The following is a 25,873-nucleotide window of genomic DNA, read 5'->3' on the forward strand; positions in this document are numbered from 1 at the left end:
TTTGCCAGGCCTGTGGCAGCAGCTGACTGGGCCTCACCGGGGCAGTCCCCCAACAGCTGGGAGTGGGGCCCCAGCCAGGGAGAAGGGGACGCTTGGGGCAGACTCTTCCACCATCAAATGGACAGTTCTGAGCTGATCTGGTGAGAACGCTGAGTGTCCCAAACGCGTCTATCCCACCCATTATTACACAGTCCTGCTAATGCATAGAAAAAAATTCAAGCAAACTCTGTGTATAAAATATCATTTTTAATAAAACAAACTAGTTCATTCATGGGAGGCACGAGGTACAAGGTTAATTTGCATTAAGTGTAACTTTAGGTTGCTTCTAAAATAATGGCCTGAGCCTTGAGGACTTGACTGCCTCCAGTAATATCCTTCGGAGCTGAGCTTCCTGGGAAGCTGACCCAGTGGAGCACTTAGAATTCAGGGGTGAGCTCTTCCTGGGTCAGAGTTCATTCAGGGCACATGCTCTTGAGGTCCCTAAAGACCACGTGGGCTGCATTCCGTCCAGCGGCTCCCATGACGCCTCCTCCTGGAAGGGAATCTCCCATGAACCAAGGCTCTGCTTAACCCCCAGGGAGCGGGCGGGCGCGGGGCTCACAGACAGCGACAGCAGAGGGGGCTGCATGGAGGGCGGTGCTGGGCTCAGGGGCAGTGGAATCAACTGGAACAACTGCTATAGCCGACCCTGGGCCCCGCTCCGGGCTTCCTGCTCCAAGGGGGTCCAGGTCCACAGTTCACAGTCTCAAAGTCTGAGAGTCCACGTGCCAGGCACTTAGCACACGAAATTAAAATTCGAGAATAAGGCCCGGAGGGGGAAAGCACAGACGCTTTCTGGGAGGCTGGGGCCCACACGGCCCAGAGAAAGCGTCCACATGAAATAAACAGTAGCCCCAGCGAGATCAGTCAGGCTTAGAATAGGCACAAGAAAGATGCTTCCTGGTCTAAAAGATGGGTAGGGTTAGGGACATGGGTTTCTCACAACCCAGAGTTGGAAGGGGTTGGAATTGGAGAGATACCCCCACCGGGACACACCCTCGAGCCCCCTGAGGGGCAGCTCAGCGGGGGGCGGAGTCACTCACCAGGGTGGGCCCCACTGCCGCAGAGATACAGGCCACGGAGAGGGCAGCGGTAGCCGGAGTGCAGGGGCACAGGGCGGGCGAAGTAGAGCTGGTCCAGGGACATGGCACCGTGGAAGATGTTCTGCGGAGGCAGGGCCATTGTCATTGACATAGGAGTGCTGCGTCTTCGCTGCCCTGGCTGGGTTTCCTCCCCGGCCCTGTTCTCCAAGGAAGGTTCTTTTCCTTCCGGGGTATTTTCTCGGGTTATTAAGATGCAGACAGGAAAGGGGATGAGATAGAACAGGCACAAGCCCTAGGGCTGCGGGACAGTTTTCCAGAGGTGTTTTTCAGGAAGGAAGAAGGGCAGGCGGCATCTTCAGAGCATGAGGAGGACGGATGGGAGACAAAAGGGGCAACTGTAGGGGTTTTGCTGTGGACTATGAATCTCGCTCATTCTGTGTGAAAAAGAGAAGGGTTTGACGTTTTTGGCTGCTGGCACACGCTTCTGCTGAAACATGTTTCTTTGCCAAGGCGTCCACCTGAGCCTGGACCCCGGTGTCCAAGCTCCAGCAGGATCACAGTAAATGACAGCAAAGGGGCCACGGTTCTGCTCCGCTGGCTCAGGTGACTCGAGCCCCAGGCCGAGAAGGGAGGCAGTCTGGGACAAGGGGAGGGGACCCGAGGGGATGTCTGGAACAAGACCAATGTCCGTAGGACGTCACCCCGGGAGTGTCCCTCCCTGCCCCTCACCTTGTCCCAAACTGTGCCCCTGGCCTGCCCTCAAGTCCACCCCGCCCCCATCTCCCGGCCTCAATGGCCGACATCCCCTTCCTCCCCTTGGCCTCGGCAGGCCCCCTCCAGACCGCTCAAGCCACCTGCCCATGCCCGCCACACCACCCACGCCTCCGTCCCACCGCCCAGCGTGCTCTGCTCTGCGTCCGGACCGGCGCTGCCCACTGAAATACGATGGGCGCCATGTATGTAACTTTAGATTAACTAGTAGCCACATTTAAAAAGGAAAAGCCAGCTGGTGAAATTAATGGCAATAATATATCTTATTTATATCAAAATATATCCAAAATATTATCATTTCAACATGCAATCAATATAAAAATTATTAATGAGACATCTTACGTGTTTTTCCATACTACGTCTTTGCAGGCTGTGTGCATCCGACACTCACAGCCCAGGACCCTCTGGGCGCTCGGTAGCCACGTGAGACCATTCTACGCAGCCTCCTAACGGGCCTCCCTGCCTCCCATCTCTAGATTTTGATAACTAGGAGAGCAGTCCGAGGACACGCTGCCTTAAGGACGGGCTCCCTCTGAAGAAAGTCAGATGGGAGAGAGGATGTGGACCCTGAGGCAGAAGGGCCACAGTGCTGGCGACCTTCTCGGCTGGGCCTCTGTGTCCCCGCTCCTCCCCCTTCCCTAGCTCTGACCACCTCCCTGTCCCCTCGCAGCCATGGACTCTGCCACTGTCCTCCCGTCCTGATGAAAGCCGAGAGGGCACAGTCAGGAGGTGGGGGTGCAGGGAGAAGAACATGGGGAGACCCCCAGGCTCACACTCACCCCTCCGGGAAGCCCAAAGATTCTCTCCAAGTCTGGCGGCGTGAGGATGTCTCTGCCCACCACAGAGGCCTTGAAGCCCGGGGCGTAGGCCTCGATCCAATCGAACACTGGGTGCCACACAGCGGAGAAATGAGGGGTATCAGGAAGAGGGGGAGGCGTTATAGTTGTACAACTTGGTGAATTTCCTAACATGCACTAAGTTATATACTTATAAGGGTTTATTTTATCATATGCAAATTATACCTCAGTAAGTGAAAAACAAAAATTCAGTCCACAGGCAAATAAATAATTCACCCCCAAATCTATGGGTGGGCCAGGCTAGCCCCCCACTCTTTCCTACCTCCTCACCCCAACCCTATACACAACGTTACTGCTGTCTTTTGAATATGCGAAGCTTTTTTCGCTTTGCTCAAGCTGTTTCTTTTGCTTGGAACGCCCTCTGCTGCCTGGGCAACTCCTATTCATCCTTTAAAACCTTTCTCAGTCTCCCCCACTAGACTGTGAGCAACTCGACGGCAGGAACTGTGTCTTTTGGGCTTCCTTGGCCCAGCTCCTGACCCCGAAGACATTCACTATGCTGACGTGAGGTTGCGTGGAGTCCTCCTCTCCCTCTGGGACAGCACCTGCGGGTGTCCGTCCTGAATGGGGCAGTCAGGAGGAGAGGGCCCGGTCGGGTCACTGGCCCGCTGACACTCTGGGGACAGAACAGTGTGGCCCTCTTTACCTTTGTCTGCGTAAGCGTTTCTCTCCTGCTCGTCCCAGACCTTGCCCCCAGCCAGCGTGTAGGGCGTGTACTGAGTGAAGAGGGAGATGACGTGGCAGCCAGGGGGCGCCAGCGTGGGGTCCAGCACGGAGGGGATGCACATCTCAATCATGGGCCTGTGGCCAGCAGGGAGGAGAGGGGGTCAGGTCCCAGGGAAGGGCCCCTGCGATGGCTGGGGACACAGTGAAGGCCCTGAGAGGACACCAACACTGGGCGATTGCTGCTGCACGGCCACTGCGGTTGTTCATTACACGGGCTTAGCAGCCGCTAGGGAGTCCGGACCACCCTAAGGAGCCCACCTATGCCCAGCCCCTGGGTGCATGGCCTGTCCTGGCCTTCCACCACCACAGCTGTGCTCCAACCAGGGCGCCCAAAGCAAATGTCCCCAGGGTCTGGATAGACAATGCAAATGCCATGCGTAAAGGGGCCGGGCCTAAGATGCAGGCACTAGGGTGGCCATATTTCAACCAAGCTTAAGCCGCCTGGTTCCCTTTTCCAGAGCAGGCCGAACGAAACAGCCGCTGGGGCTGCCCTGGCGCCCAGCAGAGCTGTGACCTGCTTCCTGCCCTTAGGATTGAAATATGGATGCAGGCAGATCCTAAGTCACTGTGAAGATTAACACCAGATGGAAGAGGCCGCTCTCTGCTGTGCCTGGACAATGACAGCCACCCGCCACCCCAGGCCCATGTGTAAGAGCATCAGGGGCGCAAAGCCCAGGCCCCACCTGCGGGAAGGCCGGCCGTCCACGGCGTCTTCGAAGGCCTGTTGGAGGAGGAGGGTGTCTTCGCAGTTCAGGTGGACGGAGCACTGGTGATGCGGCAGCGGCTGCCCCCCCGGGGCACTGGGGGCTGCCAGGAAGTCGGGCAGCCTGTCTACAGCCACTGAGGGGCCCAAAGGGAGGGTCAGGTGTCGGCCGCCAGGGTCCTCCCTCTGCAGCTGGCACCTGCTCCCCCAAACCGGGGACTGGGAGCAGGAAAGTGTGACAAGTGTTTCATCTTGGAACCGGGGGCAGGTAGAGGCAGGGAACGGAGATGAGGGCGGAGGCCAGTTGTTCCCAGCCCTGGGCCGCTCTTACTCAGATACGTTGAAAGACACAGCCCTGCAATCTGGGGTGCCCCTTACCATTGATCTTGGTGACAGGAGACTGGGTGTCCAGCTGAGAGATTCTTGCCACGAACTCCTCCGGAAGCCACTCCTGGAAGGAGAAAGCTCCGTGAAAGGCCTGAGATGTCCAAGGCCCCAAGGAAGCTGCCGCAGGTCCCTCAACCTCTGCCCCCCGAAATGCTCTTCATCTTTCAGAGCTCAGACGAAACCACCTCCTCTGTGAAGCCTTCCTGGATCCCCTCCCGCTCAGTGCCAACCACTTCTTCCCCTGCACCCTCCAGCAGTCCTGCCTGAATAGCTCACACCTCTTCCCGCGCGGTTTGCAGGCATCCTTTCACTTCTTGTCTGTCTGCTCCCGGAAGTCTCGATTATCTTAGAATGGCCTTTACAAGGTGCTTCGCACTGAGGTGTGTTCAATTTTATTAGTGGAATCACTCAGAAAAAGTGGTGCCTTGTTCCTAAGAACAGCCCCAAGACTATCTGGGAGCTCCCTGCTCATATACACATTATTGTACATTTTGGGGACAGGAAAGGTAGAGTCAATTGCAAAAAAAAAAAAAAATTGCCCCAAATGCTCGCCCTCCCTGTGTGCACACCGCCCGCCACGTAACTTACTGGTGCCCTCCCACCCTGGCTCTGGGCTCAGCCGTGACACTGGCTTTGGCAATGCTAGGAAATACGATGCAAAGAGAGCAAACAACATGACGCCTGCATGATCGATCGCGCTTGCTTTTGTCCTCTGCCAGACCCTGAGAACATGCCCGGACTACGGAGCCGGAAGATGAGAGACTCATGCAGCGGAGCTCAGTCACCCCCGCTGTCCCCGCAGAAACCATCCTGGACCAGCCACCGCCAGCCAGACGAGCGAGTCCCGCCAAGATCAGCAGAGCCGGCCCGCTGACCCGCGGCTGACGGCGCAGGCACGAGCAAGCCCACAGCAGCTGAATTCGCCAAGATCAACAGAATTCTCCAGATCTGGGTGCTAATACTTCTTGTATGCCCACAAGTTTTGTGCTTGCTTGTTCATTGATTATTTAATAATCATTAATATTACAATAGGTAATTGACAGAGGGAAGCAATCAGGACAGCAGGAAAGTTGTGGAAATAACTCTGGGTGGAAAGTCAGACATGGGTTCCAGCTCTGGCTCTGCCCACCGCACCTCCCAGGCCCTTTCTCCTCACCTGTGCGGCTTCTTCCCTGTTTTCCACCTGCCCGTTACCCGCCTGCTTCCCCAAGGACAGAGACTTGCACCTGCATCTCGCACCCTGAGGCCCCGGTTTTCCACCCCCTGTCTTGGCGACATCGAACCTGCACACGCCCGCCTCACCTGTGGCACCAGCTTCAGGAAGGTGACCTGCGGCGACGCGTTGGACAGCACCACTTTGCTCCTCACCTCCGTGCCATCTCGCAGCACGACTCCTCGCACACGGCCTTCGCTGCTCACCTGCACCTTAGCCACCGCCTGGAGCCCACCAGAAAGAGGCCCCAGGAACCCCCCAGGAAGGGGAATCCAGGTTGGAGCTAGTGGGGTGTCCACTGTCTGTGCCGCTCCTAGGCACTGGCAGCTTCCGCGTCCCAAATCCACCCCACCAGGCGCTGCAGCGTCTCCATGAAGCCCTAACGCACCCCTCCAACACGAAGGCTCAGCCCAAACGTGGCGTAGTGATCAGAGAACTCGAAGGGGGTGGTCAGAAGAACTGGGACCTCATTGGCAATGGCTCAGCCACTAACAGCCTGTGCAACCTTAGTCCCTGGGTTTGGAGCCCCATCTCGTTCACCAGTAACACAGGGGACCTTCCGAATCCCAGACGTCCTATCCTGGGACCCTTGCCAATAATTGGGGTGGGATGGAGAGGCCGTTCACCTTTTCAGTGAAGATGCTTGCTCCGTGCGTGGTGGCCGAGCTTGCGATGGCATCAGAGAGGGCACCCATGCCCCCCTGGACATAGCCCCAGGCCCCCCGCATGCCTTCCAGGCTCCCCATCACATGATGCAGCAGCACATACCTGAGGACAGACCATCCGAGTCAGGGCCTGCAGGTGGGAGTTAATCTCCTGGAGTTCCAGGTGCAAATATTCCCTTCCATCTTGACCTTGAGCTGTCCCTCTCCCAGTGGCCTTCAGTGAGCCCGAGCTCTTGCAAGAGCCCTCTGCCTTCTCACGCTGCACCCTCGCTCAGGCAAACGTCTATGTGCCCAGCTCCATCACCGATAACGTGGCAGCGACACCCAAACCCGCCGCTCCCGGGCTGTCCTGAGCCCCAGCCCCTATGTGCAGCTACCCACATTCACGTGCTGTTCTGGCAGGCATCGTCAAGCCCTCAGCTTGTCCCCAGCCTCCAGCCTCTTTCTCCTTCAGTCCTCCCTATCCTAGTGAAAGGCGCCCTCAGTTTCCATCTGAAACCAGGTGTCAGCCTTGAGCCCTACCAGTCCCTGCCCCCCCTCACCCAACAACGTCACCCACTCTGCCTTCCACAGACCCTCTGCACACGCCCGAGCCCCGCGGCCTCTCTCCTTCCTCGCACCGCGGCAGTGGTGCCCTCATCGGACCACCACCTCCCACGTCTTCTCCCCTGCAGAGCCGGGGCCTCCTCTTGAAAGCCAGCCTGCTCCAGCTGCTTCTTCATCTCCTTCCAAAGCCTCACCAGCTGGGCGCGGCTCTCAGGGGATGCCTGTTTCCTAAAGTGGCCTCCAGGGCTCCTGCCTGCTGGCCAGCCTGGCCCTGGTCACGCTGCACTCCCCACCCCCCTCCTGAACCGGCTTGGAGGTTCCTTGGATGGGTCCCCCGTTCTCTGAACCCCAACATTTGCACCTGCCGTTCTCTCCCTTCCTCCCTCGTCTTTTGTTTAGCTAACTCCTCGCCCTTCGGGTCTCAGACCAAACGTCTCTTCCCCATGGAGGCCTTTTGGCACCCTGGCCCAGGCTGTCCCCCTGCTGTGCCTCCTGTCACAGTGCTCGCGCCACTTCACTGCCATCACTCGCTCTGTGTCCTCCCCATTAGGATTTCTGCTCCGTTCACTACCAGCCCCTCGCATGTTGTCCCCAGCACCTAGCATAGGCCAGTGCTCCAAAAATAATTCTTGAAACAATTAATGAAGAAACAAATGACTTAAAGGCACATTTCACAAACTGAGCAGTTGCTGAGCCGCCCCAAGACCTGAGGACAGAAGAACAGGAGGCCCCAGCTGGAAGGTCCACGGTGCCAGCTGATCACAGGCTTGGCCAAGGCGGAGCAACTGCTGCCGACCCCCCTTCTCCATGGCCCCGGGGAACCCGGGGTGGCTTAATGCGTGTTGGAAACCACTTTCCAGGGTGCTCTCATCCCTCAAGAGAAAAGCCACGTAGACAGCTTCTAGCTGCACCTTCTGGAGCACTGGAAATGGCCCAACACTTGGCAGCGTCCTCCATCCCAACACACACACACACACACACACACACACACCCTGCCATGCCCGCTCCACAGGGCTCATTAAGTCATTCCGCAGCTGCAGACTTCGCTGTGTCTGACTGCCACCTCTCGGACTGGGCTGTAAACACATACCCCCACCCGCAAAGAGAACGGAGCTCCCTGTCCATACAAGGGTGTCTGTGTGTGTCCTGGGGCCCAGGGAAAGGAACATGGGGGGGAGGTAGTGCGGGCCTTTTAGGGAGTTGGTGGGGTCGGGGGGAGGGAAGACAGGGAGGAAAGAAGACATTAGTGTCAAGATACCACAGTGGGAGATGGGGGAGAGGATTTTCTTAGTGAAGCAGTAGGAAGCAGTAGCCAAGAAGGAAGAAATGGGGGATGGGTCTGACAGCTGAGGCTGTAAATTAGCTCTGCCACTTAATAGCTGTGTGACTTTGGGCAAGACACTTCCCTTCTCTGAACCACAGTTCTCAGATGTTGCTTGAGGGTTAAATTAATCATATGAAGTACGTGGCTTAGAACTGGGCTCACTGGGCGAGCTCAGTGTTCTCACCCCTGCTGGGGAATGTGCCCTGCTTCTGCGTAGGCCTGTGCCCTGCCTGAACCCCCTCACTCACCCGCTCCCCTGAGTGCGGGGACTTGCCATGGCTCCAATCACAGCGTCCGTTGCTAGAGTGGCTTTTAGAGGCTCTGACTCAAACCACTGATCCAGCACCTGGACAGCAAAACAGCAGGGAGAAGGGCTCAGGGGCCTCGAAGGGAGGGGGGCCTGGTCGGGCGGAAGTAGGGGAGCCACTCACCTTGGCAATGGGAGCCGTGAGGACCTCGTAATACCGGGGGAGCTGGGCCCCCAGGATGCGGCCTAAAGGGAAGATCCACAAACGAAAATTGAGACAGCAATAAGGAAACACTCTGACCTCGATGCAGGGGACAAAAGAATGGCAGGCGGCTGAGCTTTTCTGATGGGAGGCAGGTAGCAGGGGACCCATCTGGTTTGAGTCCTGGCCACGCCTCTCACTGGCTGCAAGGCCTTGGGCGCAGTTTTAACATCTTTGAACTTGTTTCTTTATCTGTAAAATGGGAGTCATATTTTATGCCTCCAAGGGCTATTGTGAGGATTAAGTGAGATATGTAAAACATTTGCAAGTACATAGGCACTTCATGCATGTTGGCTGCCGGCATCGTTTTTGAAAATTTTTCACTTGTAACTTATTCCTTTACTAGGAGCTTCTGTGCGGCCCATGCCCTGGGAGGTAGCCGGCGTGGCTACTCCATTCCTCTGACCCCGATTCAGACAGTTTCAGAGAGTAACTAGGATTAAGGCCTTGACGGCAGGGATCACAGTCTCTAGCCATTGTAGCCCCTGTGCCTAGCTTGGTGTCTGGCACATAGTAGTTGCTTAGTAAATGTTTATTGCATGGTTTTTGCACCAAGCTCCTTGGACTGCTTACCTGAGAGGCAATGTCTCCTTTTGGCGTTTGTGATAGACTCCACTGGCTCCACACTCTTTCCGTGTAACTCTGCAGTGCCCCCCACCCACCACAGCTGGGTCAGCCTGCCTGCTCCTTGACTCTGGGCTCATCCGTGGGACTTGCTTGGCCAACAGATTGTTTGCAGATGTGACACAAGCTGAGGCTTGAAACAGGCCTGTACATCAGGGCTTGTCCTCTGTGCTTCTGCCATTAATGTGAGAAGTCAACGCCCAGACTAGCAAGCTGCTTCCGAAAGCAGGATGAGAGTACCTGGAGCAGAGCTACCCTGGCCCAGGTCAGCTGAGCCAGCTACCACACAGATACGTGGGAAATAAATGTTTATATGCCACTGGAGTTTTGTGGGCTTTTTCTTTTTTTTACCATAGTCAACTAATTTGGTATTTTTCTAGGATATATTAATAGTAGCTAAACTGGTGTGTATACCTTAGAGAAGTGGTAGAAAATAATAGCACCCGTGGTGAATCTTCCCTTCTCATACCCATGGCAGACATTACTAATTGATCACAGAACTTTCCCTTGCTGAGCCCAAATCCAGTATCCTTCTCCTATGGGGGCGGCTGTTCAAATTCTCTTGGCCTCTGTGTCTTATTCTAGCCCTGGCCATGGTGAGGAGCTCCATGCAGGCTTTGATCAGCATGACACAGTGCAACCCCACACCTGGGGTTTTCAGTCCTAGAAAATGCACCCCTTCATTTTCTTCCCTGGGACTCCACTGGCACCATGATAGGACACCCATGGGAACATACTTGGCACCCACAGATGTGCAGCCCAGATGTGCAGGAGTTATTGGGGGGACAGAACCCAATGGATAAGTATTTTCCTTTCCTTCTCCCGAGAATGTTCCTCAGATGCATTTCATAAGGCTTCTCAGAGGGTGTGCAGGGTCTGGCACCTTGTCACCCACAGTGGTGGCCAGTGCAATGCCACACTCTGGCATCGACTTTCCCTCGGTCCACTTTCACTCCTCCTTTCCCCTATGTTTGTGCCTTGGGATCACCCTTCAAAATAAAGTACTTGGACATCAGCCTTTGTCTCAGGCTCTATCTTTAGGGCACCGCCCTTAATTGATTGCAGCCTATTAATTGATCGCAGCTGGCAGGCTGCCCTGGAGGTTCAGGCTCACGTCCAGGCATCGAGAAAATGGGCTCACCTCCGTGAAGGTCACTCGTGCCCTGAGGCCTGCGCTTTGGACTTACCTGCCTGCAGCAGGGGCTTGAGGGTGGAGAGCGACCTGGCCCTCTGCAGCAGGGAGCCACGCTGGAAGGCCGCCAGGTCCACGGGGGCTGCATCCAGCAGAGGGTCAATGGCTAATGCCAAGCGGTTCATGAACTCCTCGTATCTGGGAAAGGCCTGGAACAGGGCTCTAAGTCAGGCCCACCGTCCAGAACCCCACAGGAACATTGCCCCCACACTGGGCCCTCCATATGGCCCGCTGCACCCCACGACTGAGCCGTGACAGTTCTGCAGGCCTTGCCCCCGTGGCTCAGCTTGGCTCTGCTGGGTCCCCCAGGTCTAGGTCTCTGTGTCAGCATCAACACCGGGGAGCCTGTGTCAGGGAAGGCCAGAGGGATCCCAGGCAATAGGAGAGACACTTGGGATGGTGACAGGGACCTGGGGCTAATGCTGACCAGCATGTTGTGAACCACAGAAAACCGCAGGCATCCCAAGGCGTGGCCTCTGTGATCACCATAAAACCATGGAGAAGTTTCTTCTTTCTGTCCTTCCACACCTTCACATGTTACTGGTGACAGATCTCTTCGCCTGTCGCCCTGAGTGCCGACTGTTCCCTCCCGGTCCTCACGTCTCACTGCTGTCTGGACGCACGCAGTGACAGAAGCCCGCCTCCTCTCATTCCTCAAGCTCCCACCACAGAGTCCATTCTCAGCCTGGTTTCCACACCCTCCCTTCTTCCCCGACAGGCACAGGAGCAGGGACGGTGCCTGTGCCACCGGGGGCCCTACCTTGATTCTTAGCCCAGAACTTTTAACTCTGGTCTCTCCCTACCCATGGACATATCCATGGCCTTGTAACACATGTTACATACAGAAAAGTTCCATGCTGAAATACATCTGGGAAGTCTTGGTAAAAACGGAGTTAAACAGCTTTCCATAGAGCAGGCTTTTAATATGACAACACGCAAAGACACCACCGGAAACCAGGCTCCTCGCTTTCCACCGTGGGAGGTGGGCCCTTGCCTGCTGCCTGTGTGGCCACTAGTGGGCAGGGCCACAGCCACAGTCCTGCAGGCCCAGGGCCCCGGCCTCATGCTGAATCCACTCCCGGGCCTCTGAGATGGGCAGGGTATGGAGCAGGGGGGCCAGGGGCGGTGGTCCCCAGCCTGGTGCTCCACAGAATCCCAGGAGAAGCACTTCCAAAAAGCCAAGCTCCCCAGGTGATTCTGATACTGGTGAGCGTCTGTGCCACGTTTCAGCCAACTTTAGACTGACACGACAAAAAGCAACGTACATGGACCCCCTTAACCTAGGTTCTTCTTACAAAATGTCTCCACCAAAATACGACTTAATACTACACCTTCAGCTTGTATCCAGGCTTGGTACCAAAATGGCCATTCAAAGCATCTTTCTGTATCTGCAGAACCAACTGCACCAGGCCCATTCCATAATTCAGTGACTCATCTAGACAAAGCCACCCAGTGAATCCCTAGAATGCAATCCAAGGAAAAAACGTACCCTCTCCACCCCATGTGTGCTCGCCTTTCGCCAGCCCTGCACACCCTCACAGACGCTCTCTTGCCTTGAGCTGCCAGGATGGTGCCTTGAGATGCCAAACTGGGTGAACATTACCGCCGGTCTCTTGTCCTAAGTTCCTGATCCAGTTCACTGCATCCTAAATTGCCTCTGCTCATCCCTCCCCCTGCTCTTTGGGTTTCATGTGGATAAACACTTGGAATTCTGCCTGAAAGCAGGAGGAACACGGGAACACACACAGCACAAGGACACACCAACAGGTGCCCTTCTGAAATCCGGCATGCGGAGACCATCTGAACATACGTGGTGTGGGGGCCTCCTGTGTCCACAAGTCTTAGTCACCATCCTCCGTCCCCTTCTCTTCTCAGTGCCCGAGATCAGGCGCATGCTGGAGCCCTTTGGGGGCGGGGGGCGGGGTATCCTGTCCAAGCCCCTGTGGCCTTTGGACAACGTGTCCTAGGAAAATCCAACCAGGCCCATCTTTTTGAAGCGCCACCTGCAGGCTACGAGGGAGGAGGAGCTCAGGCCTTGGTCGCTCTTCCTACCTGGGCGTCCTTCCGCGAGAACTGGGCGATCTGCTTCTGGTTTTCCGCCATGTCTGTGCCCAGCAGAAGGGACCTGGGCGTCTTGCTTCCTGTGCCCTCTTCCAGCATGGGGCTGAAGGAGTGGGGGTTCCGAAGGTGAAGCCTCAGCCCGTGTTTCTGCAGAACACCAACAGCACAGGCAACATGTTACGGGATCTGTGGTCTCTGCCCGCGACCTTTCTCTGATTGTGTTTGTGCGACCGTTTAGGTACCTGCCTGCAGGTTCCTAAGGTGTGTGGCCCTGCTTCCTGTTTTCTGAAGATATAAGTTTATGAAAAGCCTCTTGCCCAGGAACCCCAGGGTGGCATAGCTCACCACACCACACCATTCCACACCACGCCATGCTCCTCTGTGCCAGGGACTGTAATAGGGTTTATAGTGATTATCTCACAACTTTGTAAGTACAGTCACGTGTTGCTTAATGACAGGGATATGTTCTGAGAAATGCATCATCAGATGATTCTGTCATGTGAACACCATGGAGTGCGTGTACACAAACCTGGATGGCATGGCCTGCCGCACACCTAGGCTGCGTGGTGTGGCCTACTGCCCCCAGGCTATACACCTGTGCAGCATGCGACTGTGCTGAACACCGTAGGCAACGGTAACAGATAGTAAGTGTCTGTGTATCTAAACATATCTAAACACAGAAAAGGCACCATGAAAATATGGTGTGAAAGATAATTTGCACACCTGGATAGGGCACTGACCGTGAGTGGAGCCTGCAGGATGTGAAGTTGCTCTGGGCCTCAGTGAGGGAGCGGCGAGTGAGTGTGAAGGCCCCGGACACTGCTGTCCACTACTCTAGACTTTGCAAACACTGTACGCTTTGGCTACACTAAGTTTGTAAAAATGTTTTCTTTCTTCAATAATGATTTAACCTTAGCTTATTGTAACTTTTTTTACTTTATAGACATTTAACATTTAGCTTAAAATACAAACACACTGTTCAGATGCACAAAAATATTTTCTTTCTTTATATCCTTATTCTGTGAGCGCCTATTTTCAAAAGCTTTTTATGTTTTACTTTTTAAACTTTATTGTTATAAACTAAGACACAAACACACACATTAGCTTAGGCCTCTGCGGGGTGAGGATCACCAATATCACTGTCTCCCACCTCCGCATCTGGCCCACTGGAAGGCCTGCAGGGTCGGTAACACAGTGGAGCTGTCGTCTCCTATGACAACAACGCCTTCTTCCAGAACAGCTCGGAAGGACCTGCCTGAGGCTGCTCTACAGTTAGCTTTTTAAAAAATAACTGAAATAAGTAAAATAAACTTTTTAACTAAAATAACAATAAAAAGTATAGTATAATAAATACATAAATAACCAAGTTGTTTGCTATCACTATCAAGTATTATGCGCTGTACGTAACTATATGTGCCATACTTTTCTACGGCTGGCAGCGTGGTAGGTTTGTCTACACCAGCGTCGCCACAAACACAGGAGTATGTGTTGCACTGACATTACAGTGGCTACGGCATCGCTGGGTAACAGGAATTTTTCTGCCCCACCGTAATCTTATGGGACCACCGCCACACACTCGGTCCGTCTTTGACCGAAACGTCGTCACGCAGTGCATGACGGTGTTGTCATCCTCAGTGTACGAATGGAACAACAGAGGCTCAGAGGAGCTAGACGACTTGTCCCTGGTTCACTTTAGGAGGTGACTCTGGGTTTCAAAACCACATCTCTGGGACTCCAAAGCCCTGGCTCTCAGCATTGGTCTGCAACTACCCCATTTCAGAAATAAATAATTAAACTTCAGAAAGACACAATAAAGCAATGGTTATGTGAAAATCCATACTTACAAAGTAGATAAATTATTCACATCAGAAAATTTTATTTACTTTTCAGACTCATTTACCCCAGGGTCACTTTCAATGGAAGTTCCCTCGACGCACTTAAAATATGACTTGATTTACAAATATTTGGTTAGTGCACAGAACTCTCCAAGAGCATATCTACTTCTTCGAAGGAGGCACAGATAAAACGAAAGGGGCTGTGCTGCCTCCACAAATACGCTACTGTCCCGCCGCCCAGAGCCTTCTTTCCCAGGCCCACGGTCTGCTCCTCGCGGCTTTGAGGTCTCTGCTCAGACGCTGCCGCCGCAGCCAGGCCTCCCCCCACCACCCCGCCACTGCCTGCCCCCTCGCCCCGCGTTATTTTTCTCCAAAGCACTTGTCACCACGTGGCTAACTGCATGTTTAGTTTTTGCTTGTCTTGCCCAAGTGGAACGTAAGCTCTCTGAGGTCAGGGGCACTGTCCACTGTGCTCACGGCAGTGCAGGCAGCGAGCTATTCTGTGGACTCCATGTATGACTGCCGTGTTGCAGACAAGGTACGGCCCCAGAGGACAGAAATGACATCTGTGAGTAGAAGTTTCAGGAAAGCACAAGGAAACCAAAAAAAGAGGCTTTTCCAACTATCATAGCTGGAGTTGCCCCAAAGCAGAGACATTCCGGAAGGGCAGGCTGGCCACGGCCTTGAGCATCCTTTGGCAGTGATCCCAAACCCTGACGGGGGCTTGGGCTGGGAGCCTTCATTTTCCTCAGCAGCCAATGGGGGTGAGAATGACAGCTGAGCGAGCCCTTACTGCGCACCAGGCTCTGCGCTGGTGACTGTCAATCTCGGCGCGGAGCCTCAGGAGGCAGGTGCCATGACCAGCCCATCTCACAGACGAGGGAGACGCAGGGACTCAGAACCAGCCGGCTGGGTTCCGGAGGCCCGACACCAGGTCCGCTGCAAACTGCAAGGGGCTGGCGGGGTGGCAGTCTGCGCAGCGTCACCGCCGAGAGGCCCGAGCAGCTCATCAAGCTCGAGAGCAGGGCGTCGTCAGACCTCAGCTCGAATTCTTAGTCATTTTCTAGCTGTATGAACCCAACCCCCCGAATCTCAGTTCCCTGATCATCCAGTGGATTCTCATCTCGCAGGTGAGGCTCAGTCGAGATAGAGAATTGAAGCTTGTGACGCTGGTAAAATAAATGCTCTTCATCATTGTTCTGGAAAGAATATTCTTGGAAAGAGCTTAGTTGCCCTCCAGGTTGTCAATGTCGTGTTAAAACAAGGTGCTCCATCCTCCAGGGGGCTTAGTCCTGTGTCTCACGCAGCAGGACTGCTTCTCCCTTATTGGAGCATCATGCTCCCATTAATGTGGCCCAAGTCAAAGGCTGAATCACGTGGTCAGTTCCCTTGGGAGCTTCCAGTTAAAGGAACACTATGGCAAATATCATTTTCAGATGAGTAACTTTTCTTTTTAATAAAGAGAATTATCTAGTGATAGTCTATTCTGTGATTCTTGGTCTTCCTAAGCTGCGTTTGTGAAAAGAAGGGTCAACCCCACCATCATTCCCCAACATCTGGATAACTGGTGCGTTTGCAAACTGCCTTCTGCTGTAGTCTGGCATGGACTGGATACAGGAAAGTGGATCCCCAAACTGGGGTCTGGCTGCAAGGCCAGGTGGGTTCTTGGCTTCACACACGAAAGAACTCAAGAGTGAGCCGACAGGGTAAAGCTAAAGCAAATTTGCTGAACTAAGAAAAGAAAAAGAGAGGCTACCCCATAGACAGGGCAGCGGCTATTTCTCAGAGCAACAGAGAGTAGCACTCGTGAGTTTCTGGGGTCTTATTTTGTACATTCTATTTAATTTTATGTTAAGCAGAGGAATGATTATTCATAAGATTTCTGGGAAAGGGGTGAGGAGTTCCAGGAACCAAGGGTCCCTCCCCCTTTGAAACCACATAGGGTAACTTCCGTGACTTGCCATGGCGTTTGTAAACTGTCATTGCACTGGTGGGAGTTTCTTTTCGTAAGCTAACACATTGCAGGCAGAGCATCATGAGCAGTGAGGGTAACCTAAGGTCACTTTTCGTGGCCATCTGGGTTCCAGCCGGTTTGGGCCGGTTTCTCTGCCTTCTCTTGTTTTATCAGAGACCTTGGTTCAGGTCTTACGACTAGCAGGGCCTGCCGTTTCCCTGGCTCAGACTGAAGACCAGCAACCTACTCCCAGGCCTTTGCTAGATTTCATCCAGACCTGGTACCAGGGCGTTTCCTCTCTCTCAAGAGCGCAAAGAAATCCTTTACGTGAGCCCGTTAGAGCAGCCAAAGAGCTGTGAACAGTGGCAGAACATCTTATTCACTTCAAACTTTGAATTTAGAACAAAGTTGGTGCTATCGCGTGCGGCAGCTGCTGGTGCAGATGGCACCAAGAGCCATTTCCTCAGTGGCAGGAGCCAAGTCAGCTTCAGGAAAGTGGTGACGGAGTTTATATTAACAAAAGAGGCGTGAAGGGGGAAGGGTGCAGAAGGGGGTGGGGCGCAAGCCTGTGGACAGCGGTTGGTGGTCTGAGAGGTGAACAAGGCCAGATGTGTGTCCCCAGGATCCCACCACACAGCGCAGGAGCTGGAAGAGGTGACAGTCCCTGGGGGAGCTTCCTGCTCAAGCCACTAGGAAAGGAAAGCAAGCTCCGGAGTTCCCGAGGGCAGAAACAGCACTCACGTCCCAAGGCAGCTGCGCAAACGCAGGCAGGGTGGGCCCACATGGGCCTGAGGCTGGCAAAGCTCACCCTTCAAAAGAGGGACAATTTGTGCATGAAATTTACGCATTTTTAAGACACTGGGTGGACTAAACAAAACCCATCTGTGGGACCGCAGCAGGGAGACCACGTAGGGACAGAAAAACCCTTGGATGGAAGAGACCTGGGTGCGGGAATCCCCTCGGGCACACAAGGGAGCCTCTGCCCCAGCGGGAAGACAGAACTGCCGCCCCCCACCCTGGGGCCCGGGGGGCTCTACCTTCAGCTCCAGGTCGGCGTAGATCTGCGGCCTCAGCAGGCTGAGGAGGTAGGACGCTCGGGAGAACTTAAACCCTGAAACCGAATCAGACGAAGGCCATCACCAGAGGTCACCCCTCTCTGCCCCCCACACCACGATGGGGCTCACCTGGGACAATCTCCTCAGTGACAGCTGCACCCCCGATCACATGGCGCCTCTCGAAGACCGCCGTGCTCACCCCCAGTCTCTGCAGGTACGCTGCCTGGGGTGGGGGGGGGGTACACAGGGCCCTCCCTTTGTCCCTTAGGCACGTCCGGGCTCCCTGGCCAAGGGTCCTCACTGCAGGCCAGCGTGCCACCCCCGCTCATGCTGTCCCCACGTCTGGGAATGCTGTTCCCTTTGTTTTCTCCTGTTCCTGCCTTTTCCAGCTGTCTTCTAAGGTCCCACATGCCTGCTGCTGCCCCTCCACCTCCCAGCTGAAGGTGACCTTCCCTCCTTGGAGGCCTGACCCCTCCGGGAACTCACATTGCACCCTGCCACCCTGCCCAGGACGTCCCTGTCCTGCAGGCAGAAAGCCAGCCTCATTTCTCCTGCAGGCACGGCAAGAGGCCACGCCGAGAGCTTGGACTGGTGCACGCTGAGCCAGGCTGTTCAGGGCCAGCTCCTCATTCTCTCCTTCCACTGCGGCCTCGCACCTGACCCACTGCCTCAGTTTCCTCACGTGAAAAAATGGGGCCCATGAAAATGCTCCTGGCATTTATAAGGCTGCTGCAAGGATTAATTGGAGCTGGTCCCTAAATGGGACTTAAAATGGCCCCTGGCACATAGGACATGCTCAATAAATGAGGCTGTCTATAGCAGGACTTTACTTTGGGGAAAAAATGACTCGAGGGTTCCTATTAATTCTTCTCTACCATGTAGCGGAAAATCAACAAATCTTCATTGAATCAAGCTGGGCATGAGCCTACAGATCTAAAATGCTGGTCTTTTCACCACTACTGGCACCAACGTGACCACAGGGAGGGTGTAGTTTAAAAGCCAGACTTTTTAAAAGTTCACTTGGCAACTGTGATGTGATGTGCGTCACCTCATTTAATCTGCCCCACAGCCTAGAGGTGGGCACCGTGATTCTCTCCATTTCACAGATGAGAAAACCGAGGCTCGCTGAGGTTAGGAGTGAGCCTCAGGCTCACAGAGGTGAGAGGGGAGGTGTCTGGACCAGAGAGTTCGGACCCAGGATCTGCCCTCCTCACATATCTCACCGGGAAAGGAAAACGAGCAGCCCTCGGCCCCCAGAAGCTGGCCTGGCACGCGGAGGTGCCTGTCCTTCTGTTAGACATAAACTCTTCCGCAGATTGGCAACCTCAAACAAAGCTACCCGGAGACCGTGGTAAAATGGGGCAGAGCCAGCTCAGTTTTGTCTGAGCACAGACAGAAGCACGGCCTCTGTGCCACCCTTCTTGGCAGACGCGAGTGACTGCTGCTCCTTCAGTCACTTCCCTACGCTCAGATGTACTGGGATGCCCAGTCGTAGGACTGTCCCCACATCCTGACAGCATTTACTCCACAGCAAGCCCCTATTTTCTAGACCTTTCCTCAGGTGGCCAACCCAAGCTCAAATCCCATACCAGCCTCCCGCTAACACTTCCCATGGAGGCCCGGCTCCCCGTCCTGCGATGGGTGGGAAGCCAGCTTGGTGAGCTACGGTGTGTTCCTGGTGTTTTTGGCTGAAGGGCACTGACACTAGCCTTCCTCTGGCTGGGAACTGGCACCGGTGAGAGCCACCGTTTGTGTAAGGCTGAAGGTGCCAGATCCTCACAGCAAATCGTCCCTCACCGTCACCGCAGCCCTGCGAGGGCGGGGCTCTCGCTCTCAGTTGACCGTGGCTCGGACGGGCCGAGGGCCTCACTGTGGCCTCTGCAGGTGGAAACTGGCAGAAGTGGGAGATGAACCCGAGTTTATGTTAATATAAAGTCGATGTTCAAAGTTACTGATCGGCTGAGGTACAAAAGGCCCCCTGTGAAATGTCAAAGTAAGACTGACACGTCAGCTACAGTTTTAGGGTTCAGTGTAAGTCCCTCTATATTAATATTCCAGAGCTGCCATTGCTTCAGGAAGATGCTCCGTGTGTGTGCCTTGAAACCCTCGGTGACCTCCTAGAGGGACAGGGACGCAGAAGCACAGCCAGAGGGTGACTCTGGCCCGGCCCAGCTCGGGATCAGGAAGCCAGCTGTGTTGGGGATGGGGCCCTGGCCCTCTGCCAGCCTGGGCTCCTCACCGTCTCCAGGCCCCCTTTGGACACACGGCAGGTGTGCGCTCCAGGTGGGCAAGTGGTCTGGACGGGGCTGAGGCACAGGGCTCTACACACGTGGGCTGCCCAGGACCTGCAGTCGGATGACTCCCTGGGCTCCTGCCTGCCGCCAGCTATGCTGGTCACATGCTCCCTGGCCTTTCATCACTCCTGATGCTCCCACAGGCCGTGGGGAACCACTTTCCACGTTGAGGAAAGGGGAGAAAAGGAGCCCGCCATGTCCTGCTCAGCTGACTGCAGACTCACACTCAGCCCGCCAGCACCTTCTCCTTCTCCCTGCGGCCTTCATCCCACCTGCCTCCTCGCACTCCTCCCACGGCTGCCAAGAGCCACACACCCAGGGGCCAGGAAGAGGGGACGACGAAGGGGAGGTACTCACAGCCACCAGCCCGTTGTGTCCTGTAATGAGATGGGGGGGACAGCGTCACTGGTCAGTGGTCAGTGCCCCAGACACTGTCCTGGGGCAGTGTGGCCACCCTCCCTCCCCACTCCCACCCACCTGCACCTGGTGTCACAGCAGCACCTAGCTCGACCCCATGAAACACCTGAGCTGTAGGCGTCAGAAACCCTGTTCTTGCCCTGCTGGGAAAGTCCTGTCCCCTGGCTTGGTCAGTGGCTCTCTGCTGGGGTGAGGGGCAGGAAGAAAGCCACGGTCACCGCAGGACAGCACCACCGGGGCTTGCCCAGCTCACATGGAATAAATGGCCATCCAGGGAGCGCTGGGCATGTGGGGAGCTGCTGCCAAGAGTGGCTTGTTTTGCCCAAGTGTGGTTCACAATGGGCACGACAGCGCCCAAGAAGGCTTTATTCACTCGGCCTTGTTTTTGTCAATCCCCCGTGTTCCAAAAATAAACATGCAACTAAATGAAGCAACTAAACATGTACAGCCTCAGTGGGTGCTGGAGTAACTAGATGTCCTTCAGGCGTGCCTCTGGGCCAGGAGCCTGAATTTGGCTTTGGGGTCTCATGTTCAACACCAAGCCCGGGGGGGTGGGGCGCAGCTGTTCCCCCAGCTTGCTAAGCTCAGAATCCCCTGGGGAGCCACGTAATGTCCACCCCCAGACCCCTCCCCGGGAGTCTGTTCTGCAGGGAGGGGTGGGAGCTGGAGCGTGATTCCTCACAAGCTCCCAGGAAACTGGTGCCCTGGCCTCAGAGCCACACATGGAGCACACAGGCCCTTGGGCCGAGCCCGAGGCCGCCCTTCTCTTCCCGGCTGCTGGGGGACAATCACTGGCAGGCAGAGATCAGGCCCCAGTAGTTTCAGCGGGGGGGGGGGGGGGGGGGGGGGGGGGGGGCAGGCCTGGTCTGGAACACCTGGCCCAGTTTTCTACTTGGGGACAGACGGTGACTCTGTCTTTGAAGATGTCAGCAGACAACATGGTCAGACGTGAGCACTGACCTGAACCCAGTGTTGCCTCAGATCAAATGCTCACTGTTAACTTGACAAATATCCACAAACAGGGCAGCAGCCACGGCCCACATGACGGATCCTTCATGGTGAGTCGATTTTGGTTTAAGTTTCCCACACGGAGACTCCCAGGACTTGAGAGGTCACTAAGCCAACTTCTCATCCGTTAAAGGAATCTCTAAAACCAAGTGTTTCAAACCTCTTTGACCGCAATCCACAGGAAGAAGTGCCTTTTCCGCTGTGTCCTGGCACTCACGCACATATAAAGTTTCATGAATACCGTTAACTCTTACCACGTGAGAAGCATGTGATAGTCTGTCTGGTTGTATTTCATCTTAAAAGCTGCTGGTTGACATACTCTCTATTTTTATGTACTTTTGAAAACGTTCATAAGAGAGTTTAAATGCTGTGCTGGCTGGGACTCCTGAGTGGGTGGAACCTGCGGTGTGAAGAGCCCTTTTCCCAGACACATGTGACACAGGAAAGGCACATGGTCCTGGGCTCAACCCGGCTCCTGCCACTCGCCAGGGCACGGCCCTCGAGTTGTTCAGCTGCCATAGGCCTCTGGCTTCTTCATATGTCAAACAGAGGGGGTGCCAGGGACCTGGGGTGTGGCAGGGACCTGGGGTGTGGCCGGGATAGTAAAGCACCGGGCCCCCAGCAGACCCGCAGCAAATGGCAGCTGTTTGTCTTTTTCTTTTTTTGAGACAGAGTCTCACTCTGTCGCCAGGGTTAAAGTGCCGTGGTGTCAGCCTAGCTCACAGCAACCTCAAACTCCCGGGCTCAAGTGATCCTCCCACCTTGCCTCCCGGAGTGCCAGGATTACAGGCGTGAGCCATCGCACCTGGCTGCTATTTGTCGTTTAATTGGTGCCAGTCACCAATCTTGGAAAACTAGTAGTCTTCCAAGCAGCTGGGTCCAGTTTAATCATGGCATGTAAGCCCACGAAAGCATAAGCAGACCTTGAATGACAAAGGTTGCGGATCCAACAACCCAGGACCCCCACCCCAAGTCCTGGCTGAGCCCTCCTGTGGCGTGTGGTGAGGCCCAGCACCCCTTGAAGGGCTCTGAAGCTGCAGGCTCAGCTAGTCCTCAGGCTGCCTCCAGGGTCCTTGGCAGCAGGCGTGGGCTGTCGTGGAGCCGCTATGAGCACACAGGGGAGTCACTCGCAGTGTTGGTTGGCTCTGTGTGTGGACTGCTCACCCTCACAATCCCAACCACCGGGTATGAGGCCAGGAGTCTGCATTCTAACAAGCTCCTCTGTCATTCTTATACACATTTAGTCAAACGACTAGAGTCATCTTCCAGGTGGCAGCCAGTACCGGACTCAAGAGATAACCCTTCTCTCGGACTGTGCCACTCTGTCCCTCACTCAGGCCCCAAATGCCTTTAAACCAGGCTTTGTGTTATGGTTAGCAATTAAAGAAACCATGTCAAGGAAAAGCTCACACACTGAGACTCACACCTGTGGGCAAGTCACTAAGGCAGCTGGTGACCTAGAGTCAACCTTCCCCGCTAGGAGACAGCAGGGGAGAGCTGGGACCAAGGGCAGGAGGAGGTGGGGGGCTTCTCTGAGGCAAAGAGGCCTGGGGCACCTTCATTTCCTGAGCCCAGTCCTGGGGTGCTACAGAAGGTTCCTACCGGCCCAGTAAATTTGTGAGCTGGTTCTCAAATAGCCACTGCTATAAATTAAATTATATGAACTTATAATTGAATAAATTAATTAAAAACAAGGGTAAAAAATACTCCAAACTCACCACTTCCTAATTATTTTACTACATTTGACTATGACCTATGCTCTTGCGGTCTTTGCCTCTATGTGCACACCTGGACGGTGGGCACATCATGTGATGAGGACATGCCCCACCGCGATGTGCTACCATGTGTCCCCGCAGATCACACTCAGTGACCTCGCGTTTGTAACAGGAAAGGCTATGGTGGGAGCATTTACACCACAGTAAGCAAACATCACACCCCAGGGCTTAATTCATTGTTTTGTTGATTGTTAGGCTTAAGAAAGTGATAGAAAATGCTACTAATGCAGATTAAACTTGTGTCTTTAGCTGTTACATTGTGAATATATAGCACAAAAGTGGAGGAAATATTCTTCTAGTATTAGAAAAATATTATCTGATTGAGCAAAGTCATTCCTGTCATTAAAGGAGTGAAGTTGGAACATAAATCTTTGTTGTTTTACTTAAGTTCTACTCTTTAAAGTAAATGAAAATATCGAACACTATTCCTTTCGGAACTACCCTCATTCGTCAGTTGCAACCACAGGTTAGCTACTGAGTTTGACAAAAATCAAAGAAAGCATTTGGTAAGAACCACTTGGCTGCACAGAATTTAAACGAAGAGTATTGTATGTTTTATTTGTAAAATTGTGTGCTACACATCTTTTATTTCAGTATTCATAATAAATATGTATATGTGTGTGCACACACGTATACGCACACATATCACACATTTTTCCCTGGGAAGGCGACTGTTAAACACCCAGCAGCTCAAGAATGCCCTGAATACGTACAAAAACAAAGAAATGCCAAAACAGGGATACAACTTTGCAGTTGTATGATGAGTGTCACCTGTCACTGTCAGGCCTGTCCCGTCTCTGTACACCCCGCTGCAATGATGAATCTGGGACTCAGTGTGAGTCAACAGCTGGGAGGGCAGGCGACCTGGTCCTGCGCCCACTGCCTCTCCGGATCGGTCACCCTGGTGACTTTGGCACACTGAGTCTGGGGGTCAGCAAAGTGTCGCAGGATCACTGCACAGACCCCCTAAGCGTCCCAGGGGTGCAAGGTAGTGGGGGGCTGTCATCCTCTGCAGACAGGCAGTGGGGACTCTGGGACTCAGTTCTGTCTTTTCCTACCTGCCCTTTATGAAAGGACGCCGGTTTTCCTCTGGGGGTGGGTAGCCTTAGTGGCGAGGGGCGTCGACCAGAACTCAGGGCAGGTGGGGTGGCTGGATTTCTCCTGTCTGTTGTCTCCTGGCTCTTTCTTTCCACCCTTGCACACCACAGGCTTTCAGAGAGCATGGTGGCAACTAGGTAATTTTGCAGGAGATAAGGGAACTCCCTGAGGTCACCTAGTGCTCGTTTGCCATTCTAGATGGGAAGACCCAAGCCCAGAGAGGGCAAACATTTGCCCCAGACCACGCAGCAAGTCAGCAGCAGAGCCAGCCCCAGAGCTCCAGGCGCCTGCCTGCCATATCGAGGGCTTCCCCTCACAGCCCCTGCTCTTGCCAAGAGTGGACAGAGCAGGGAAGGGCCCCTGCAGGCTCTGAATCGGGCTGCCTTCCCGCCCCTCAGCCCTGGCTCAGCCCACTTTACCTGCTCCTATCACCACTGCGTCATACTCGGGCTTCAGGTCGCCCCTGGCTTCCCAGCGAGCTTGTCTCCAAGCAGGGCGGGGAGAGGCTCCCACGGCCCTGCTGAGACCTCGGCCACCGGCAGCCATTTCTGCCCCAGGCCGGCAGGGCCGTGCTAGGCCAGGAATTTGCTCGCAATCAGCGTTTTGTGCCCTCCCAGGCAGGGGAGGAGCAGGGGGAAAGTGAGAAGAGAGGAGGAGCCACGGCCCAGCTGCTCCTTCTTAGCCTTGGGCCAGGCTCCTCCCTGCAGAGTCTGCGCCAGGCAGTCAGGAGAGGGGGTGCCACCTCCAGGACACCAGAGAGCAAAGACCAAACTGATAATTCCCTAGGGCTCCTGTGCGCCAGGCAGGCGCTGTGCTGGACACAGGACGCCCCATTTTACAGATGAGGGCGCTGAGGGGGCACGGGGAGTGGGGTGGAGCCAGAACAGGATTTCAAAGGTCCCTCTCCTCCCCTGTGTGTCTCACTTCTCATAAAAGAATGCCATGTCTGGGGCATGCTGGGATGGGACTCCTAACGAGAGAGACTCTGCTCCGATGCCGTGACCTCCAGGCTTGGGAGGGTGGTGACTGCTCTATACCCGCAGCAGGCTCCATGAGCAGCCATTTAGCATCACCATGACCAGGGCCTCCAGCAAAACTGCAGAGAAGGCCACGCTGTCCCTGTGGTCCTCTCTGGTCCTCTCCTAGATGCGCAAACACATCCACTTAACAGGCGGCTGCAGAATCTCACGAGGGCTTAGGGGCAAGTTCACTGTCTGGAATTCCTGGGGTTTGCCTTTCTCTTTTGTAGGCCTGGACATTTCTCTTCTGCCTTTTGGCGCCTTTCCCATTTTCCAAGAATCCTCAAGGATTAGAGACCACATCTGTAAATACCTTCAGCTAAAGTGCTTTCTTGCTCTCCCTCCAGCCTGTCTTGCATTAGGAGCCCCTTTGTTCTCTGCCCGTTACTAAGCAGACCTTTCCCCTTGCAGGAAAACGGCGCCCTGGGAGTTGAGTTTCCGCGCTGCTCCGACACCAGCGTTACAGAAACCTGCTGTGGGGAGAAATGAATCTCGAGCTTGGGAGAGTATGCGGAAAAGGTGATTCCGAGCAAGGGCTCTCTGGGGCCCCCTCTACTCTCAACTCAGGCGTCCCTCCACACGCCCCAGAAGGTTTATGCTGCACGTGACTCTCCCTGCTAAATCCGATTCGGGAGGTTCACCCCGGTGTTGTTTACGATACAGAGAAATCAGGGGAACTGGTTAAACCAGACATATCACGCGCAGCTGCTAAAAATTAAGGGAAAATATTAGGTGACAAAAGTGGGTGTCCTAAACAG

The 25,873-nt window shown here is 54.6% G+C and overlaps 1 protein-coding gene across 1 annotated transcript; it reads right to left on the reverse strand.

Moving 5' to 3' along the window:
- Positions 1–229: 229 nt before the first annotated feature.
- On the reverse strand, positions 230–25,781 carry PYROXD2 (pyridine nucleotide-disulphide oxidoreductase domain 2). Its single transcript, XM_069461140.1, has 16 exons — positions 24,516–25,781; positions 20,156–20,175; positions 17,634–17,727; positions 17,487–17,560; positions 12,652–12,807; positions 10,595–10,748; positions 8,706–8,767; positions 8,523–8,620; positions 6,366–6,507; positions 5,829–5,963; positions 4,518–4,590; positions 4,120–4,276; positions 3,357–3,511; positions 2,633–2,739; positions 1,083–1,203; positions 230–532 (listed from the first exon to the last, which is right to left on the reverse strand). Exons 1-16 carry the CDS (start codon positions 24,640–24,642, stop codon positions 453–455), a joined length of 1,755 nt encoding a protein of 584 aa, XP_069317241.1. The 5' UTR covers positions 24,643–25,781; the 3' UTR covers positions 230–452.
- Between the last annotated feature and the right edge of the window lie 92 nt (positions 25,782–25,873).

This window comes from Eulemur rufifrons, chromosome 28 (assembly GCF_041146395.1).
Source record: "Eulemur rufifrons isolate Redbay chromosome 28, OSU_ERuf_1, whole genome shotgun sequence".
NCBI classification, from domain to species: domain Eukaryota; kingdom Metazoa; phylum Chordata; class Mammalia; order Primates; family Lemuridae; genus Eulemur; species Eulemur rufifrons.